This window comes from Caretta caretta, chromosome 3 (genome assembly GCF_965140235.1).
Source record: "Caretta caretta isolate rCarCar2 chromosome 3, rCarCar1.hap1, whole genome shotgun sequence".
Lineage (NCBI taxonomy): Eukaryota > Metazoa > Chordata > Testudines > Cheloniidae > Caretta > Caretta caretta.
Window position 1 is genome coordinate 69774924 of NC_134208.1, and position 17377 is coordinate 69792300.

The 17377-nt window shown below is 40.2% G+C and overlaps 1 protein-coding gene across 1 annotated transcript in view; it reads right to left on the minus strand.

Moving 5' to 3' along the window:
• The window catches only part of RRAGD (Ras related GTP binding D), a 34354-nt gene that overhangs the window by 1609 nt on the left and 15368 nt on the right, over positions 1 to 17377 (minus strand). Inside the window, exons 2-6 of the mRNA XM_048845026.2 lie at positions 14296 to 14591; positions 13600 to 13799; positions 12690 to 12804; positions 6614 to 6756; positions 3171 to 3319 (exon numbers count right to left, since the gene is read on the minus strand). Coding sequence (XP_048700983.2) covers positions 3171 to 3319; positions 6614 to 6756; positions 12690 to 12804; positions 13600 to 13799; positions 14296 to 14591 — 903 coding nt within the window. The remainder of the gene's footprint in view (positions 1 to 3170; positions 3320 to 6613; positions 6757 to 12689; positions 12805 to 13599; positions 13800 to 14295; positions 14592 to 17377) is intronic.

Genomic DNA, 17377 nt, shown 5'->3' on the forward strand with positions numbered 1-17377 from the left:
GGGAGACCTAGCGATCACCTCTCAGAGAGTGAATCACCTACACTGATGGAAAAACCCCTTCCACTGTAGCCAGGACATAGCCTTAGTCAGGACCAAGTAGGACTAAAAGGAACTTCAGAGAGACCTAAACAAGGTAGGTGAACAGGCAACACGATGGCAAATGACATTCCATGTCTATAAATGCTAAGTAATATATATTGGAGGGAAAACATTTAAAACTTCTCATAGAGCAAACAGGGTTCTAAATTAACTGGATCAGCTCACAGGTGGGCCCTGGGCATCACTGCAGAGAAGACTTCTGATCAGTGTGCAAATATGTTAAAAAAAAACGAACAAGATGTTAGGTTGCATAAGGAATGGGATGGTTAATCTTATAATGCTTTTTATATTAATCAATGTTGCAGTATCAGCTGGAATACTGTGTGCAGTACTGGTCATCCAATCTCAAAAAGGTTACTGCTGAACCAGTGGAGGTTCAGAGAAGAGTGGAAAAAAAATGATAAAGAGCCTGGAAAGACTCTCATATGAAGAGAGATTGAAAAGAATGGGATTGTTAGAAAGGAGATGAATAAAAGGGGACATGATAAAAGTATATAAAATAATGAATGATCTAGCACAAGGCTGGGCAAACTTTTTGGCCCGAGGGGCACATCTGGGTGGGGAAATTGTATGCAGGGCAATGAATGTAGGGCTTGGGCAGGGGTGTGGGAGGGAGCGCGGAGTGTAGCAGGGGGCTCAGGGCAGGGGGTTGGGGTGCAGGAGGGGTGCGGAGTGCGGCAGGGGTCTCAAGGCAGGCAGTGCAGGAGGGGGTGCGGGTTCGGCCAATTGGAGCTGTCGTGGGCGGTGCCTGCAGGCGAGGGCAGAGCACAGAGCCGCAGGTGCCGGCCGCTTCTGAGAGCAGCACTGGGCCTGGGTAGGCAGGGACCTGCCTTAGCCCCGTGGTGTCATGGGGGTGGCAATCCTGCAGGCCGGATCCAAAGCCCTGATGGGTTGGATCTGGCCATGGGCTGTAGTTTGCCCTCCCCTGATCTAGCACCAAACCTATTAAGCATTGTTTGTTCACTACATGCTTTGTTTTCTAAAGTGTAGCCTTTTCAATAAGCACCCCAAAATTACACTCCTTGTACACTATAATGCAGTATAGTTAAAGAAAAATTCACCATAATAAAAGGATATACTGGAGAAGGTCTTAACACAGTAGCGCAAGTACAGCAAAATTTGGGTTAAGCCTGGCAGACTTGCTTTGGAGTTCTTTACAATGTCATGACTATTAGTAAAAAGAAAAGGAGTACTTGTGGCACCTTAGAGACTAACCAATTTATTTGAGCATGAGCTTTCGTGAGCTACAGCTCACTTCATCGGATGCATACCGTGGAAACTGCAGCAGATATTATATACAAACAGAGATCATGAAACAATACCTCCTCCCACCCCACTGTCCTGCTGGTAATAGCTTATCTAAAGTGATCATCAAGTTGGGCCATTTCCAGCACAAATCCAGGTTTTCTCACCCTCCACCCCCCTACACACAAACTCACTCTCCTGCTGGTAATAGCCCATCCAAAGTGACAACTCTCTTCACAATGTGCATGATAATCAAGGTGGGCCATTTCCTGCACAAATCCAGGTTCTCTCACCCCCTCACCCCCCTCCAAAAACCACACACACAAACTCACTCTCCTGCTGGTAATAGCTCATCCAAAGTGACCACTCTCCCTACAATGTGCACGGTAATCAAGGTGGGCCATGTCCAGCACAAATCCAGGCTCTCTCACCCTCCCCATTTTTCCCCCCTCCCCCCCCGGGGGACACACACACACACAAACTCACTCTCCTGCTGGCAATAGCTCATCCAAACTGACCACTCTCCAAGTTTAAATCCAAGTTTAACCAGAACGTCCGGGGGGGAGGGGGGTGTAGGAAAAAACAAGGGGAAATAGGCTACCTTGCATAATGACTTAGCCACTCCCAGTCTCTTTTAGATAAGCTATTACCAGCAGGACAGTGGGGTAGGAGGAGGTATTGTTTCATGATCTCTGTGTGTATATAATATCTGCTGCAGTTTCCACGGTATGCATCCGATGAAGTGAGCTGTAGCTCACGAAAGCTCATGCTCAAATAAATTGGTTAGTCTCTAAGGTGCCACAAGTACTCCTTTTCTTTTTGCGAATACAGACTAACACGGCTGTTACTCTGATGACTATTAGTGTTAGTACAACTTGTAATATTAAAAATATAAAAGTTAATTCCAGCTTCAGGGCTAAGGAAATATCCCAGTTTGACAACACCAAAGATACTAGAGCTATATATTCACACCAACACCAATCAATCATTCAATGTTGATAAGATACCCACTATGACTGGAATTCCATAAAATGAGACAAGTCCTCTAATCAATTCACTGAACAGGGATAGCACCAGTATTGCTGACTACTACATACTGACCTGCTTACGTACAGTAATCTTGAGAGGGAGGGAGGAGGTGCATTCTAGGGCTACAACAATAGTTCATTCTTCACAGCTCAGTCTATGAGACTGTCAAGTATGGTTATTAGAACCAATAGTAAGGGTGGATTGTGAGACACACAGATACCTCTCCACTAGGAATCTGACTAAGACCAAAAGCTCAATACACACAGGACAATGAACAGCTGGACAGTGAACTAGATTTGTTAATACTCACCTTGGCAAGAGTCAGAATGGTCACTCACAAGCTTAGTACCTGATACACAAAACCTGAAAACTGCCTGGTTTCCAAACATGCAGTTTAAAAAAAAATCTTGAAGAGGCAATAACAAAACAAGTCTTTTCTTATTGAAAAGTAAGGACTCAAATGATTTTCCCTTGGGTTGTGTGGATAAGATATTACAATTGCATATTCTAATACCAATAAGTGCAATGCAAAGTTAGTAAGGGTGTGCTGAAACAATCATTATTTTTGTATTAGTATAAATGGAAGTCTTATTGCATTGACATTTGATTGTAAGGCTTTCTTTCATACAGGAAAGTTGTTAATGTATTTATCATTTCATCTTATCTGAGTGGCAACACAAACACCTCATACTTTTAAGCACAATGATATGTAAGCCATATCAAAATATGCTTTTATTTTATATTTGTGATACCACTAGAAAGTAAAAAATCTATTACTACCAAAAAATAAAAAATACCTTTTCTCTCAAAGCTTTCTTCTCTTACAAAGCAAACAAGAGCAAGGAATTTTGTCACCTCCTTTAGATAAAGGACAGTTGTATTGTTCAGTTTTATGATTGCTGTTGACTCTTTGTCATAAGGTGTTCCTGCGCCATCTTCTTTGAGCCTAAATGGCAAAATTAAAAAAAAAACATGTAGTAAGTCACTGGACAAATGTAAATTACTTATCTGTATAGATATATTCCACCTAAATACCTCAAAATGTGCTTATAAAAAATTCAGCTTCATAACTTCACTGTGAGATACGTATTATCCTTATTTTACACACTATGAAAATGGAGACAGAGAGGAAGATTAAAGGACTTGTTTAAAGTCACATAGGAAGTCTATGAGAGCTGGGAACAGAACCCAGATATCCTGACTGTCACATACCTGAAGTAAAACCACACTTCTTTCCTGTCTGTTATAGACCAATCTACCACAAACTTGTTTGCATTTTTATTAATATACAACACTCTGACCTTAGTCCAAACAAAGACTGTGAAACAATTACTCTATTCTGGCCTGATAATTCTGAGTTCAGTAACTTGATTTGGGCAGTGGCAGATGACTGACAGTTCAAGTCAATGCATTAAATTCCCCACAATGCACCTACTTATGCAACAGTATACCAAGAGGAGAGACTTCTTCCTGACTCAAGCTGATAATCAGCAAATACCTGTGATAAACCTTGTAATTTGATCCCAGTAGTGTAAATGCACATAGCAATTTTATTATTCTAAATGGGCGCCTCAGTTTCATGAACTATTCGCATCAATATCTTGGGGCAGCAAGTTCAAGATTCCACATTCTGTGGATATGCATTTCCTTTTATTGCTTTTACATTTGTCTTCAATTCATTATATGGCCTCTTGATCTTGTATTTGGGGAAAGGTCAAATGTGCATCAGAGCAGCATCTCTGCAGTTTAATGTCTCAATCACTTACTCTTCTCACTCTCGCACATCTCTGCAAGCTAAAATAATCCTAATCAGTTAAAAAAATCTTTATACCCAAGTCTTACCTTATGTATCTAAGCTACACTATATCTCAATAAGATGACAAACAGAGATTTTTAACTGGTCACAAATGCTAAACCGTTATTTAAAGAGCGCATGGGACAGTCACAGTTTTTGCACACCTATACTGTTTAAGGTGCCATGTCCACTAATGGTGCACAACAAGTAATAAATTAGATCTGTTTATTTTTGATGTACACAGCAGCAGCTTTTTCCTTAAAATATAATGTTACAGAAGCTGATCCCGAAGTATTGTATGTATCTGCAAGGCACAAGCTTTTGTAAGATTAGTGAAGCATCTGAACGTGTGCAATCTGTAATAAAATATAAACTATAAGAACATTCTACAATTTTTCTCCCTTTTTAAAAATCTAAGTGTACTGTACCTCAGCCAAAACTATGCTTTATACGTTTAACAGGACTGTAGAACTTTGAGAGCCAGGCAAATGATTCAACTGGTACCTTTAAGATAGGATCCTTTTTTTAGAAAGAGCTTTGCCCACTTGTTATCGTTAAAGACCCTATTGCAGTGTTTGCAGGTACCAAAGGCCACCACACACTTTTTATTGAGTATTTTATGGATTAGCCTTTAGAGGGCCGTGTTCCAGGATGCTCTATTTCTACCTCACTATGATCCTGACTTCAGTGGGAACAGTGGATGTTCCACATATCTCAGGATCAAGCTATAACAGATACCTTAGAAGATTTACAGTTACAGCAGTGAAGTGTAAGATTGCTAATGGAAGGGGATGGGAAAATGAAAGTCAAGATAGCTGGGAACAAGAGTACGAGGAGGAAGGAGGCAAGGAGTAGCATATGCTCAAGTACCATTTGGTGGCAAACTAAACAAGAATAGTAATGGAAGCTGCACTTTAAAACAAAATGGCAAGCATTTGTGTGTGAAATTCAACAGTGAGATTCACAAAAGAATGTCATTTTAAAAGAATGGTCCCCTCCCCTCCCCATTTCTATGTTAATGGCTATTATTAGGGATCTAACAAATTCATGACAATGAAAAACACATCCCAGACCATGAAATCTTGCCTCCCCTGTGAAATCTGACAGGGAAGGGCAGAGTTGGGGGTCCCCCAGCCAGGGCTCCTACCATGCGCCAGTCTCCAGCTGCCAGTCCTGGCGGGTCTGGGGAGGGACAGGACTTCCTCTTCTTCTGCAGAGGCCACTCCCAGGGCCAGGTCAGACGCACCGCTGGGAACCTTCCCTGGCTGCCGGAAGCTCTGCGCCCCCACCCCGCTTCCTGCCCCCATTGCTCCCCAGCCACAGAGGGAGGGGTCACTTTACAGAGAGCAGGAGCAGAGCTTCTTGCAGCCAGGCAGTGTCCCGGAAGCGGATCTGACCTGGTGCCAGGAGTGGCTCCTGCAAGAGAAGCAGAAGTCCTGTCCCTCCCCAGCCCAGCCAGGACTAGCAGCTGGAGCCTGGCGCATGGTAGGAGCCTCCGGCTGGGGTGCCCCCAGCCAACTGCACCAGAACCAGGGCGCCATGCCCCACCACTTTTAACATGGGCATAGTTTGGGGGTGATACTGTCCGCCCCAAACTGCAAGCCTCAGGCAGGCCTGAAGTGGCGCCAGCTGGGACTGCGCTTCACAGAGGGGGAACTGCCAGTGCTGATCCGTGTCTGCCCGAGGCTTGCAGTTTAGAGGCGCAACAACATCCTTGCCCCCAGCCTGCCTGGTACTGGTGGACACCCACTTCTACAAAGCTTTTGGAACCTTGTCCCCAGACCTGCCCCTCCCCAGCGCTCAAGGGTTAAAGGGCCCTTGGGCTGGCAAGGGGGGGATCCACAGCACCCCCTGACTACGGGGCCAGAGGCGGTCACCCACCCATAAGGCCAGCCCTTTCTCCCCCACAAAAAAGTGATGACCCCGCACACATCAAGCAACTCCCATGTCTGTGCTGCCCGCTGCTCTCCGGCTGCCCAGCTCTGAAGGCAGCACCTCCATCAGCAGCAGCGCAGAAGTAAGGGTGGCAACACCACAACACCCCTACAATAGCCTTGAGACCTCCCCTCAACCCTCTTTTGGGTTGGGACCTCATGCTTATAACACAATGAAATTTCAGATATAAATATCCGAAACCATGAAATTGATAATTTTTAAAATCCTACGACCATGAAATTGACCAAAATGGATGGTGTATTAGGTAAGGCTCTAGCTATTATCATAGCATATTTAAAGTCTCTGTGGGATTACAGGTATTTGGGATACTTTAGGCGATTTCCCATTCACTGCGACATACAGTAAGTACTGTGTTGCCTGTAAATCTGCAATGTTTCGAAGTCATTCCAATCTGTACGACAGTCAGTTTTTAGTTACCATATTATGTATTCTAGCCTAACAAGGTGGCCAAACAAGATTAACGAGCATGATTAACAACAATCTACTTACCCATAGATACAAGAAATATCGATAACAACATCTATCATATCACAGCAGAGCTCATAAGTTTGCATATCCACTGGAGTACTGTCCGTTGCAATATAAATTTTACTGACTACATCAAACAGAAATGCTTTCTCAATCCCAGAATTCTAGAAACAAAGAAAAAAATCCTTTCAAGGTATACGTCTCTTCAAATAATACCAAGCTTGTATACCCCACCCCTACCACACAGACAGCAAGTACAAGTGAAAATTAATATGCAATCATATTAACCATACATTAAAGCAGTTTCATATTTATAGTATGGTAACGCATAGAGGCGCCCCCACAGTCAGGATTAAGGCCAATGGGAGCTGCGCCTGAGGAGCCAGTGCTTGTGGCAGGAGCAGCGCGAGGAGCCCTCCTGACTGGAGCTATGCAGACATGCGGAGCCCAGTAGGGAGCTTGTGAGACCCACCAATCCCCTCCCCCACCAGCACCACCCCCTCCTCCCAGCACCAGTGAGGGTCCCAGCTGCATGCCGCAGCCCACCCACTATGCTCCAGCACCAGCGGGGATCCTTGGCCACACACCCCCAGCACCTGCAGGGCCCCAAGATCACCCCCTCACACACACTCCCCAGAGCACCGGCGGCATTCCAGCCCAAGTTTTAGTTAGGGGTATGTAGTAAAAGTCATGGACAGGTCACTGGCCGTGAATTTTTGTGTGCTGCCCATGACCTGTCCATGACTTTTACTGAAAATACCCATGACTAAAACATAGTGTTAACAATAAAGATTTGCACCAGCGGCTGAAACAAAGGGAAAATTCTCAGTGGGGATCATGACAAAATTGCCAAGTGCTCCCCAGAAAAGAAACATCCAGAAGGAGAGGCAACTTTTCCAAACTTGCCAATCAAAGTAAGTTTCAGATAAGAAGAAAGTCCATTTATGGGTGCTGCCTAATACAGGTCTGAACTGTTGCTACAGCAATTCCATAATTCCATCAGAAGCCTTGAAAACCTCTGATAAACAGTTTTGATAGTTCAGACAAACTCAGTTAACAATCATTTCACTCAGTCCTGTTTTCTTTCAAAAGAACTATTTAACAAATATTTATAGATTAAAGTGACTTTCCTGCTACCTTTCACCCATTTCCAGGAATTAAGGGATTTCAGCTCGGGGTATTGTTCAGCACAGTAGCCCATAACATTTTGGGCAGCTTAATTTTAAAGGACCTAAATTCATCCATCAATACAAAGGGGACTAATCCTGGGAACTCCCATCAGTAATAATAGGTGTCATGGGCTTGAATTTCTTTTATTTCAATTGGAAAACATACACCATAGATTGTTCTTAATAACACTTTCTAGTATATTGAAATTTACAGACTACACACTCTGGATATCTTACAATTCCTCAAAACCCAAGAACAAAAAAATAATATTTGATTGTCACATCTGACCAAAATGGCATCTGTACAATTTAAAAAGAGAAAAAAAGATTCATTTTAACACAAAAATTCCTCATGTACTTCAGCAGATGTCAAAATTCATCTAAAAATTCAGGTTTTACAAAAACACAAGATTTTAATTTCAATTTAAATTATTTAAATCCCCTATTATTTTAGTCTCCTGCAGTGTTTGAAACTCAAATATTGTAGTTTCATACATGAGTTGAATATGAAACTGAATAGAAAAGTTCTGTAAAAAGAATTAAAATGACTACTCTATTTTGTATTTCCAAGTGTGAGAAATACAGAGTAAAGAAGAGTAAAGATAAATGTAAAATCAGAGTTTTATAATCTAAGAGGGCATAATCAACATAGTATACCTTTAGTGGAGAAAGGAGAGGGTTGATGAGAGAATTCAGAAGGAAAGAAGAAATTGCTCAGATAAAATTAGCGACAGTACAAAAAAGGGTACACATACACATACACAGAAAAAGAAGTCTGAAAATATGAAACAAGAAGGATCAATATCATTATATATTGTTAGTTAGTCAGGTAAGATATAGTAACAAGTCAATACCCTAAAATATTCCAGTAATAATAATAGGAAGTGCATAGAATATCAGCATTATGTTACTTTTTAGGAAAGTGTATGAAGAATGATTGAAATATCATTGGCTCAAACTTGCCCTTGTTGAAAACACTGACAATACCCTAACAGACTTTGATGGGATTGTGCCTTATATACTGTTTTGCTTTTAAGAAAGCGAGTCAAGTTTGTTTTACCTCAAAAAAAATCAGCACTGAAGTTTCAGGGATGTGCACCTGTGATTCTAGTTTGGGCCCACTTCTAAATAAGGTGTCTTTTATTGTTTTCAGAGTACCCCACAACACTTCACAGATAAGAAAGGTGCTGTACAACATAAAAATAGTTTCTAATATATCCAAAAATGTAAACACACATTAAAAGTAAACATATTAAACAAATCTGAGAGAGTGATAATACATAAGTAGGAAAAAGAAATGGAAGGAAGAGGTAATATCCAGCTGCCCTGGATTTAAAGGAGGTGAAACTAGAGAGAATCGATTTAAACTAAGGCAATTAAAATCACCAGTTTAAATCTATTGTAGAGAAGCTTAATTTAAAAATCAACTTTATCTTTAAAGTTTCCTAACGAAAACTTCACTTTCATCAGCAGGTGTTAGAGCCAACAACATGTAACTGTTTGATGTATTTTAAAGTGAAATATTCCCAATCCACCAAGCTAAATCTTTGGCTTAGTAAAATGTACGTCTCTTTATGCAGACACCTGGTTTAACAAAATTAATTCTTGTAAAAATGGAGAATATTTACTTTTAATTTTCATAGATATCAGATAAAATTTTGAAAAGTGCGTAATTGGCTTAGGGGTCTAAATCTCATTCACATCCAATGAGATGTAGGCTACCAAGTGCCTAGGGGTACGTTTACACAGGGGAAAAAAAACCTGAAGCTGGCCTGTGCCAGCCAAGTCAGGTTTGTGAACATCGCGAGACTTGGGCTGCGGGGCTGTTTCATTGCTGTGTAGACTTCTGTGCTTGGGCTGACGCCTGAGCTCTGGGACCCTTTCACTTTGCAGGGTCCTATAGCCTAGGCTCCTGCCTGAGTCCAGATGTCCACACAGCAGTGAAACAGCCCCATGCAGCGCAAGCCCTGCGAGCCCGAGTTGGCTGGTACAGGCCAGCTATAGGTGTTTAGTTGTGCTGCACACATACCCTACGTTACTTTTGGAAATTGCACTTAGGCACTTGATAATTTTACTCATCTTACTATATTCATCCGTATATAGTACATATATATAGGATATGTAAGTTAGGTTGTGAGAATGAAACAAAACCACTGAACTTGGTATGTTAGAAATTAATGTTTTGTGTTTATAATTTTACAATCAACAAAGTATTTCACTGCTTGAAAGTTAAAAAGACATTGCCAGTACATTCCCGTCACATGAAGGATTATGCTATTTAAAACATAGGTTTTGTTGTTACTTCCTCCCAAGTGTTCAGGATGCCATAAAACAGAACAAAAGCAAATACCTGCTCCCACTTTTTGTTTTACTCAATGGAAATTTGCCTTTGACTTCAACAGCAGCAGACTAAGGATCTAAGCATTCACAAGTAACTTGGGACACAACCCTAAAAATTGCTTATTACTTAGATTGTATTAAAATCTAAAACATGCTAAGTGTTCTCCATAAAGGGAAGACGTACTCCATGCTCCAAAATGCCTACCAAGCACTATGTCTGGTAATAGTCCCATTGTCTTCAATGGGACTACTCACATGGATTACGTCCAGTAGTGAGTGTTTGCAGTAACTGCCCCTTAGAATGCTCTGGGACTGAGATTTTCCCAAGAGTTCTCAATATAGCTGAGTAATTCATAATGAATAATTTCTCATTCATTTAGCGTCTTTCTCTTGCTAAATATCTGCAAGCAAAAAACGAAAAACAAAACAAATAACCATTTCCTCAGTAATCAAATATGTCTGACACATTTCTTTACTCTGTGGATTGATTAGAGATATTCAATATCTGAAATTCAAGCTGTGTTGCTTAGTGATGGGATAGCTATGATGTATGACATTTATCTAATTAAGGAACAGAAACAAACTGTGTGTCTATCCTCAAAGTGAAGGGGGCCAGGATTTGTCCCTAAATATATATGGAGTTTTAAGGAATATCAGAAGTCATTCCACAGTCAGGCCTGTAACGTTTTCATCCAGCTGTATTTAGGATTTTTATTCAATAAGCTATACAGTGTACAGGACACATAATGATTTCTAGTATTTTGCATTTTTTGTCACATATTGATCCATTCCATAGTATTAAACTGATTTTGAACTGAACCCTTTAGATAGATTGTTGTAAATCCAATTTCAGTTTTTTTAAGAGAGTGTCAGATTTAAAAAACAAAAGTAAGCTTTAGTTTGATTTTAATTCAAAAAGTTATTGATTTTTATCTCCCCTGGACCAAACAAATTCTATATCCTAGGGGATACTCTGATAAAAAATAAACAAAATCCTGCTAAAAACCAAACCAAACAACAAACATTCCTCTGACTGAGGCTCAAAAGGAAGGATTTGTATGTAGCAAAGGCCTACACAGTTAAGGACCAACAGTGCTAGTTTATTTTGGCTGCCTGGAAAGCAGTAGGTAGTCTATAAAGACTACAGGTCAGGCATACTATGATCATGATTGCAAATATATTACTGCATTCTGAAAGAGTTCCCAGTGACAGAGAAACTTTGCTACAACTACTCCACCCCCAGAATCATTACAATAGATCACTATTGCTGTTGGAAGGTCTTAGTGGGATAAGTGAAAACATAACCTGTGCATATTGCTCAGCTGAAAAAACACCCTTCATCTCCAACACATGGCTTCCCATGGAAAAAGCCTGATCAAAACTGATATCAAGATTCTTAATCTGATTTATTATATCTGAAGTGAAGGAAGAACAAGCCTCTTAATTTTGTGATCTGTTTACCTCTACCCAGGAGTAAGAATTTGATTTTCCCAACACTGAAGATAAGATAGTTCTCAGCCATCACACCTACAGTGTTGTTCATATGTTGCAGAGCTAGCCAGGTACAAAAGGCAAAAGAGAGGCAGTTGTATGTCACTGTTTACTGATTATACTTTACCCTGTGTTTACGAATTGGACAAGCCTCCTTGGCAAGATATACCCTGCGCAACATGGGAGGCTCAGTACAGATCCTTCAAGGACACCATTTTTCAAGGACTTGATAGAGAACTGTTCATCACTATCAACTGATTCCTGCATTCTAGGCATAACTGAAAACACCTACAGGGCATCTCCAGACACACCAGAACATCCCTCCATCACTGAAGAAACAGCCTATGGTCAATCATCTCAAGAGCTGCAGAATGGTTCAGCACAAACCCTCTGCTAGTTCCAGAACGGGCAGCTGATCCCAACATAAGATTATTTATGACCCTGATTCTTAATGACTGGCATGTTGTCAACATCAGTGAAGGCTGTCACCCAAATGGGAACCTATCCAGGATACTGCTATACGGCTATCTGTCTGTCTCAGATCTTGTATAATGCTCAGTACGGTATCTTAGTACTGTTGTCCAAGTGCCTCCAGAACTGAACTACCACCACCTTTTCAATCACTGTCTATGATAATGGGAGATTGGGAATGGGTGAGACTAGATGATCACAAGGATCCCTTCTGGCCTTATAATTTATGAAAATGTCAAGTGCTGTTTAAAAACAAACAGACAGAAGCCATACCACACAGACCTAGGTCACATTCAAACCAATGTCTAAACAGATGAGGGATGACTGTCAGCTCACTCTATGCACCATCTAACCTTGAAAAATAATTTGACGATCTCAAAATATTTTCAGTTTAGAAAAAATGCAGCTACATTGTTCTGTAAATCTTGCAGGCATTTGGGTGCAAATCCTTCATGAGGTAGAAACCCTCAGCTCCTACTAACTTCACTTGAAACTGGGTGTGCACAGCATCTTTCAAAAAGGCACATAGCAGTTTTTAGGATTCAATTGTTACAGAATAAATCACAAGTTTTCTTGTACTCAATCAGTTCTATGCAAAAATCTAGAAAGTACACAAAAGTACTTACTGAGATAAAGATGTTAAGGAGGTTTTCCAGGGTTGGGAGCTGTGGAATCAGTTTCTGTACCACTTTGCTAAAGGCTTCAAATATAGAATGATCATATATGCTTGTCAGATAAAAGCTGGAAAAAATGTCACCATATTTTCCTTTTAGCCATATAAAAGGAACATTCTGAATCTGTCATAATGAGCGTGTAAAATATTTTGAAACACAAAGTACTTGAAGTTATACATTTTTCCCTTGTGATCAGAAGTTGCATAATGTTTCTAAAACACAGCTCTTCAACAAACTGAAGTCAATAATTAAAACAATTACATATATTTTCAAGGCTATATTTAGCATGACAGTATACAATATGAATACATAAAACCATAGATACTGCAAATCTGTGCTATATCTGGAGTTTAATGATGTAGTTCTCACTTCAATATCCTCTGGAAAACATTTTCTGTATACCAGGAGAGCAATATTACATAGCTTTTATGTATTGCTTTACATCTTGAAAATAGTAGGGATGAAATTAACAATGAAAAAATGCCACCAAAGTGATTAGCTACTCTATGAATTAACATGTTTGTGAAGCACTATATGCATTATGATGGCATTTCTTATTTCACAAGTCCCAAGAACAGCATTAAAGTTTTTAATGTCCTGTAGCTCCCAGTTTGTTGAAGTGCATTATTTTCAATTATTTGCTAAAATAACCTGTTGTTCTTTCTACAGACTGAATAATTTAGTCAAAGGCATTACCTTTTCCCTTAATAGTCATATCTAATAAATTCTCGTTGCCTGCTACTTCAATAGATTAGAAAGTGATAAACTGTCTATAAGATAGGTTGCTCTGGGTTCTGGCTTTAGCAATAAACATGGCTTTTATTCTTTTCCAGCAGACTCTGTGCACAGTTGCTTCACTCACCTGAGGTGAATTTTCTCTAATCCAGCATCTGCAAGGTCATCATTTGCCCTCTGGTGAATGTCTCTTTGGGTTTCAATCTTGTGATCATCAGACAAACCATCCACTTTATGAATAAAGATTTCAAAGTTGATGTCTGGATTCACTTTATAAGCTCTGGTCACAGTGAGATGCAACCTAGCCAAGGCCTCCATATAATCATCCTAATAATGGAAAAATAAAACCCACAACCTTACGACAAACAGTTATGAGACAAAAGCTAAATTTTATAAGATACTTGCAGACACTTCTACAGTTCAAAATTCCTTTGTTTTAAACTTCTGGGATCATAAAGGCCTATATCTGCACAAAGTCCAATTGCCGTCACTAGCAACTCCATGAAAGGAACCAGAGACTTTAAAGCAGACTAGTTATTTTTGCATTTAAAATAAAAACTAAACTAGGTTTTGAATCTTTATTTGCAAAAAAGAGGTTAAAAAATAAACCAACTCTATCAACTTAATTGTAATTGGTGGTTATAGTCTTCAAAAGCACTTAAGTCCCATTAAAAGTCAACAGGACTTCGGCTCTAAGTCCCTTACGTGCTTTTGAAAATTTGACTGTCTCCATGTTTGCCATTCCATTTGCTTATAGCTGGAGGAGAAAAACAACGAAGACAAACAGGTGACCTGAATACCACCCTTATAACTTTCTCTTTACCTGAGAATCTATGACAAATATCAGTGCTCCAGTGCCTCTGAAAATCATCTCATAGTCAAATGTAGGGTCAAAGAAGTCAATTTGCCCAGGAAAGTCCCATATCTGAAAGTTAACAAAGGAGCTGTTGGAAACATCTTCTCTGCAGATCTTGTTAGTGCTCTCCAAGAAAAGGGTTTCATTTGGAGACATTTTGTGAAAGACAACTTTCTGAATGGAAGACTTCCCACTTCTTCTCAGTCCCATAAGTAGGATTCTTGGCTTAACTTCAGTACTGAAGGGGTCACTGAAATCCAAAACTGAATAAACCACACAATAAGCAGAATGATACACTCCAGCAGGGATAAATTACAACAGTTGTATTTATATTAAATACTATATTATATGCACTTTATATTTATTTACATTTTGCAGTGTTAATTACAGTACTTTATTTTACGTGCATTTATATCTGCACCTAGACTACAACTGCCAACCTCAGAAAGTGGAAAGAAAGATATTTAAAATAAGATTTCTTCCCCCCTCCTAAACTAATATTTGAGAACCTACTACTTCTCACCTGAAAAAAAGATGAAGAGTGCTCAGGGCAAGATACCTGAGTAGAGAGCTATTAGGTGGCATCAAACACACATGTTCACACAAAAACAAACTCTTCATGCCTCCCACAACCTAAAAACATCTAGGTCTAATTTGCATTATAATCAGATACGTATTTTGCAGCTGTGTTTTTGTGGAGTAATAGAAATAACCAGCATCCAGTTAGGGAATGTACACTCTTAAGGACCATCACTCCCTGCTGTCACTTCACTATTTATCTTACTGCTCACTGATGCCCACCATGTAGCCTGAATGCTCAGCAGCCCTAGAATGAGAATTTGGTATGCTACTACTGTACTGCACTGTAATTGGCATCAGAACAGAGTTAATAGACCAGACCTATCAGTGCTGACAATTTTGGACCTCATATTGCAAATCATCATGTGCAGAACTCCCACTGAAGAAATCACAGTTCTGTGTGCTGTGCATTTGCAGGATTGAAGCCTCAATGAACATTTTTAAATGATGTACAGTACGGCATGAGGGGGAATCAAATGTGTGTTGCAAGTCCCCAGTGAGGCCATATATTTTTCCACAGTGTAAAGTGATAACACGTTTTGCAGTGACTGAGATGACAGAGGGCTTTAAAATGTACCCATTCATTGATATAAAGCCAGAAGTATAATCGCTTTTCATTTCTCCCCAGCTTGAAGCCTTACAGCCACAGCAAGATCACCATTTTTTTTTTTACAGTAAGTCTGCAACCCAGCAACCTTTCAGACTCTCACTCTACCTGCATCAGCTGCTTTGGAGTATAGGATTTTAAGAATACGTACTCCTTTTGGCCTTGACTGCTGCAACCCCGCAACTCTTTTCAAATTACTTTTGCTGAGATACTCTACCTGGCTTGTCACTCTAACTACATTACTCCCCTCTTCGAGTCCCTCCATTGGCTCTCCCTCCTCCACCACAACAAATACTGTACAAACTTTTCCTTGATTTTTTAATGGCCTTTCTTAATTTAGACCTACCTAATTAACTGTTCTGTTATGAGATAAATCCCTGCCTTTGTTCTGCCAAGGATGCCAGTCTTCATCACCTGCTTATCGGCTTCCCTTCACTCTTTCTCTTATGCTTACCTATACACAAGGGAAAGATTCCTTGTCAAAATCCGTACGGCTACCTCCTTATTCTCCTTCAGATCTTTCCTAAAAAGGCACCTCTACGACAATGCCTACAAGTCACTGCTGACTGAAAATGGTTCAGTAGGTAGAAGGTTGCTATTACTGCTGATTAGCTGTGTGTGAACGGTTCACCAACATTTGATGAAACATGCTTCTGTTACTGTTACCTCATCCACCCATCCTGATTGCTTATTTTAGACACCTGTTATACCATGTCTTTAGATAATAAAATCTTTTGGAGCACGTGCCTCTTTTCACCCAGACTGAATACACACTATCATGTATCACCTCAGGAATATGTGCATGAGGTGGAGATCAGAGAGCCTCTCACAAACTGTAAAAGAATCACAGATAATAAAATTATCAGGTAGTTTTTGGCACAGGGGAGCTATTGTCCACAGCTCTAGTCTAAAAATCTTCATTCTTATAACACCTGCCACTGCAGCTCAAACTAAAAAAAAAAACAAACCAAGATCATTTTCTATTGCACTCTCATTTTATGACTCAGTCCTTCCATCCACAATTGTGTAACTATCAAAGAAATGTTAGAAGCATCTCTCTTTTTGGATTAATGCTTTGTTTTAAACAATTTGCTTCTTTCTTATTTGGTTTTATTTAAAAAAAAACTAACAGTATTCTCTCACATGCAACCCAGCTTTGAAAACTTGCATATGTATGTATGTATCTGTGCATATGTGCAGGCATGTTATCTGTTAACAGCCATAGCATTCAAAAACAACACCAGAGACAGATTGTCATAGTACTGATGTAGGTAGGAAACGATGGTCCCACTAGTAATGCAAAGAGAAAGTGATTACCAGGCTGCAGTTTAGCCTTCATTTATGTCATTTTGATTCAAGAGAGATAATTTTGTGGATCTTGACACAGACTCAGAAAGCACTTGCCTAGTGATCTTCCTTGTATTTCTATGCAAAAGACAACCAAGCTCTGCGATACAACCGCATTTGCTCCAACCCCTCAGACAGAGACAAACACCTACAAGATCTCTGTCAAGCTTTCTTACAACTACAATACCCACCTGCAGAAGTAAAGAAACAGATTGATAGAGCCAGAAGAGTTCCCAGAAGTTACCTACTACAGGACAGGCCTAACAAAGAAAATAACAGAACGCCACTAGCGGTCACCTTCAGCCCCCAACTAAAACCCCTCCAACGCATTATTAAGGATCTACAACCTATCCTAAAGGATGACCCAACACTCTCACAAGTCTTGGGAGACAGGCCAGTCCTTGCCTACAGACAGCCCCGCAATCTGAAGCAAATACTCACCAACAACCACATACCACACAACAGAACCACTAACCCAGGAACTTATCCTTGCAACAAAGCCCGTTGCCAATTGTG